This window comes from Gouania willdenowi, chromosome 19, assembly GCF_900634775.1.
Source record: "Gouania willdenowi chromosome 19, fGouWil2.1, whole genome shotgun sequence".
Taxonomy (NCBI): domain Eukaryota; kingdom Metazoa; phylum Chordata; class Actinopteri; order Blenniiformes; family Gobiesocidae; genus Gouania; species Gouania willdenowi.
Window position 1 is genome coordinate 9274886 of NC_041062.1, and position 5045 is coordinate 9279930.

General features: G+C 39.8%; 1 protein-coding gene across 1 annotated transcript; it reads left to right on the forward strand.

The window, feature by feature from the left end:
- Positions 1-3653: 3653 nt before the first annotated feature.
- Positions 3654-4148, forward strand: LOC114481822 (protein atonal homolog 1-like). Its single transcript, XM_028476864.1, has one exon. The coding sequence runs from the start codon at positions 3669-3671 to the stop codon at positions 4146-4148; it is 480 nt and encodes a 159-aa protein (XP_028332665.1). The 5' UTR covers positions 3654-3668.
- The last annotated feature ends 897 nt before the right edge of the window (positions 4149-5045 follow it).

Here is a 5045-nt window from a genome sequence, read left to right on the forward strand (position 1 = left end):
ACTACTTTTTTTTATTGATCAAACCAACTTTTAGTGTATTATGTGTTTCTATGATTTCCTCTGAATAAGATTAACTTTTGATTATGAACACATTTATGATAAATCTGGCTCCATACTTACAGAAATGATGTTTTTTTAATACTGAAAATGAAACGCTGGTGCAGAACAAAACTGCACATTTAGTGTAAATGCCTCTTAAACACATTCATAAAACACAGATGATTTAGAGGCTTCGCTCTGTGGTGATTAATGAGCAAAGACTCTAATTAACTAAAGGCTTTTTTTTTATGAGGAGCGTTAAATCCTCAGTGGGAGGCGGCTTCAGTGCTCACGCAGCTCTTTGTATACAGTGACATAATCTCAGTGAAATAATCTAATCCCAGTCTGTCAATAGCGGCATAGAAAGTCATTCATACGCGTGAAGATCACAGAACCAACAGGATTAGAAACTGAAGAGAAATATCATTATCAATATAAACCAGGATAACAATAAACCAGTACAACCAGTATAAAGATAAACCAATATACACAGTCAAAACCAGTATAAAACCAGTAAACAGACGGGGAGAGTTGAACAATCTTTCTCTGTGTCAAACACCATCAGCAGATCCCAGAACCCCATGCTGTTCTGCTCAATCTGGTGTCAGTGTTAACTGGTGACCAACCACAGAGCCCAACCAGTTACACTCAGACTCAGTCACCAGTTAACATGATCACCATTAAGTTTAAAACATCAACAGTTTGGCGTATAGCCTCTACTTTATACTAGTCAGTGCTCATCGCCAGGCTCTGCTCTGCTCTGTCTGTCACAGCAGGACCAGATTTGGTCCACAGACCTCAGGTTGAACAAAGGTTCTTCACAGAAAGCAATGGTTTGATCTTTCAGACGCCTCCAACGAGCCGTTTGATTGGCTCCAACGAAGCTGAACCTCCTCTGACCTTTGACCTTTGGATCACTCACAGCTGCCAGCGCTGGACCGTGATTGGCCGATCCTTTGGAGGTTTACACTGGGCCAGTGCGGGCCACATTTTGGTCCACAAACCTTAGGTTGTGAACCCAAGTTCTGCGCAAGAACCAAAGGTTTATTGATCTTTGGGTTCTGTGGTGTTTTAAACCAGTTGGTGACCGTGTTTACTGATGACCAACCACAGAGCTCAGCCAGCCAACACTCAGTCAGTCACCAGTTAACACAGTGACCAGCTGGTTTATAACACCACTGAGATTTAGATGTGTATATATATATATATGTATAAATATAGATGTATAGATTTAGATGTATATATATGTATAAATATAGATATATATGTATAGACATAGATGTATATGATATAGAACAAGCCTTTATTTTCCTCCACAGGTGGTTTTGGGTTAAAGTGAATGAGTGATGGATCCTGCAGCGCGTGGAGTGCCGTGTGCCAGCCTGGCACCGTCTCTGGTCCAGGTCCAGGTCCAGGTCCTGGTTCCTGGTCCTCAGCAGCACACCCTCAGGCTGTCGGCCGCTCCCTCCTTTTGTCCTCCTTTCTCTGAAACGCAGCGTGAGGCTCTGGCTCAACTTGTTGGCACGCTTCACTTTATTAAAGAGCAGTGAAACGTCTTTGAGACAAAACCACAGGACACCCAGGACTGTGCTCCGGTCCATCCAAACACTGCAGGGACGCAGCACAGAGAGAGAGAGAGAGAGAGAAACAAAAGAAATCAATACAGGAGAAAAACGAAAATAAGACAAGAAATAATGATGATAAATTGAAGAAAATAAAGAAACGAACAAAAAGTAAAAACATTGAAAAGGAAGAAAAAAGATAATAAAAAGAAGTGAAAAATCTGAAGAAAAAAAAAATTGAGAAACAAAAGAACTCAATGGGAGAAAAAAGAAAAATAAAGAAATGTTGTTGTTGATCAAATAAATAAATCCTTCCTGCCCAGTGTAAACCTCCAAAGGATCGACCAATCACGATCCAGCGCTGGCAGCTGTGAGTGATCCAAAGGTCAAAGGTCAGAGGAGGTTCAGCTTCGTTGGAGCCAATCAAACGGCTCGTTGGAGGCGTCTGAAAGATCAAACCATTGCTTTCTGTGAAGAACAATTGCTCAACCTGAGGTCTGTGGACCAAATCTGGCCCTGCGGTGACAGACAGAGCCGTTGAGTACTGACCAGTTCAAAGTAGAGGCTAGATGTTTTTAATCTAATGGTGATCGTGTTAACTGGTGACTGAGTTTGAGTGGAAACTGGTTGGGCACTGTGGTCAGTCATCAGTTAACACTGACACCAGATTGACCAGAACAGCTGAGTGAAGGAATGTCAACTCTCCCAGTCTGTATACTGGTTTATTATAGTTATACTGGTTTATACTGGTATTCCTGAGTAAATATATAAATATCATAATGGTTCATACTGGTTTATTTTAGTTTATACTGATATATGATGGTCTATACTGCATGGTTTGTACTGGATATAATGGTTAGTTTTACTTTATACTGGTTTATACTGGTTTATACTGGGTTATTTTAGTTTATACTGGTTTATTATTCTTAGTTTTAGTTTATACTGGTTTATTATTCTTAGTTATACTGGTTAATACTTGTTTATACTGGGTTATTTTAGGTTATACTGGTTTATTATGGTTATACTGGCTTCTAGTATCCCTCAGTAAATATGACATTGATTATAATGATTTATAATGGCTAGTTTGACTTTATACTGGTTTATATTGGGTTGTGCTGTTAATTTTGGTTTATACTAGTTTTCCTTGTTCAAACAAACCTCTGAAGGTGTGCTTTGGTATCTGCAGCCGAGCGTTAAAGCTAGTTTGGACTTGTTTGTCCACATCTGAGGATGTAACTGTGTAATCTGTGTGTAAACGTTTCATGTCCTAAAGATTCGTTAACGCTGGATGTGCAGAGATGTTCCCGCGGTTTTAGATGTTCCGTTAATTCTTCAAGGCTTCGATCGTATGGACCCAAATTCATATACCAATATTTTTTCTCAAAAAGTTGATATACAATATAAATCTTGATGTTTTTGAACTCAATAAAGTCTTACCGGAAAGACATTTATAGGTTAAATTGGCTGCTGAAAAATGCCATACAGGCACATTTATTAACAAACAGCTGCACAGTATGTTCCACTTTTGGCTTTTTCATGTCGTTCTGAACAAGAGTGAAAGTAGCAACTTGTAAAATTAGTATTTGAATCCAAAATAATATGAAATAAAAAGTATATTGATGTGGGCGATATAGTGATTTTCTATATCATCAAAATAGAAAACTCGACAGATGTTGAATCTCGTTATATTGCCCAGGCCTATTGTTCACAGAAAAAGTTTAAATGTGACTCCACCAGCTGCAGTTTGTATTGTTTACAGTTCTAAATGTAGTGAAGTGTGTTTGCATGTTCTCTTTGTTGCTTGAGCTCAGTGGGAGTGAAGGGAGTAATGGTAGTGATGGTAATAATGGGAGTGATGGGAGTGTTGGTGGCTCTCCACTCATCTGTCTCTAATCCTCTTTTGATGAACTTGATGAATAAACCTCCTGCTGAGGGACGTTCACGAGCAGCACACGACCACGACCCCGGACACGCCCCCACCTCACGCACGCCCGTGTCACACCCGTTAATAACCCGGGCTCCACCGCCCGGAGCAGAAGCTCCATCTGAGGCCGTAGTTGAAGCTCCATGTCTCCGCGGAGAAGCTTCTTCCACTCGTTCCTCTCTGTGGGGCCACAGCCACAGCCAGAGCCCGAGAGGCGGCGGCGGCTGGCGGCCAACGCCCGGGAGAGGCGCAGGATGCTCGGCCTCAACGTGGCCTTTGACCGGCTGCGCAGCGTCATCCCGAACCGGGACCGAAAACTCTCCAAGTCCGAGACTCTGCAGATGGCGCAGATCTACATCTCCACCCTCAGTGAGCTGCTTCTGCGGGAGGATGAGGCATGCTGTGGGCCGCGGACCCCGGGAGGGCCGGGCGGAGCACCTGGTGCGGTCCCGGAGGAGGAACAGAAGGAGCGACATGTGCAGCTTAACGGTGTAAAAACGAGTGAAAGTGAAGGAGTGACAGGTCCAGACTGGTCCCAACAGAACTCAGACTCATCCCAGTTCACCAGGGAACACAATCGGACCAGTTTGATCCACAACGGAGCAGAAAAACCACATCTTTGAACGTTTGGAGACTTTTTTCTCTCAAACATTAACAGACATTTTATCTGTTGGATAAAAAAAAAAAAAAAAAACTTCCTAAAAATCTGTGATCAACAGAAATAAACTGGTCAGTGCACCAGAAACATCCAAAACACATGATGATGGACCTTTATGTGCATCTTAGTTTTCTATGAATTGTTTGTGCAGCCTGTGTCATTAATGTATGAAAAAAAATAAAATAAATCCATTTAAAATTTTCAGGAGCTGCTTCTATTCCAAACTGAATGTGTGATTATTTACTTTATTAATAATGAATTATTCTAGGTTAAGTTTTTCTGTATTTTTCTCTTTTACACTCATACCGTTTTAATATTTTCCATCATGTCTCTACATGAAGCACAGAATATCTTAAGGCTGTAGTAATAATTAAATAATAAGCCAGAATTAAAAAAATAAATAAATGAAGTATTCACTGAGTTAATATGCATATATAGTACCTGCAAAATTAAAGAATTATAATTTTAAAAAGACATTTTAATCTGACCAAAGACTTAAACGTGATGGAGATTGTGGTTTTTAATATATATCTTGTATACTTCGTATATAATTAAAACTAAAAATATAGATTTAAAATTGCTTTTAAAATTAAAAAAAAAAAAAAAAAAAAAGTCATAATTTTGGGGCAATTTGACTAATTGTAAGACTGCTGCACTTCTGTTCCTTAGAATTTTATATAATCACAAAACAATATAACAAACAAAAGTCAGTTGGGCAGGACCCAAACAAAATGCACATTTTATTATTTCAATCAGTCACAATTTGCTGTAAAGACGCCAAAAGGAAGGAGCAGAACTTTAAAAGTGTGAGTCCTTAGAAGTGTGTGCTTTAAAAAAAAAATCCAAAAAAAGAAGCTGTGAA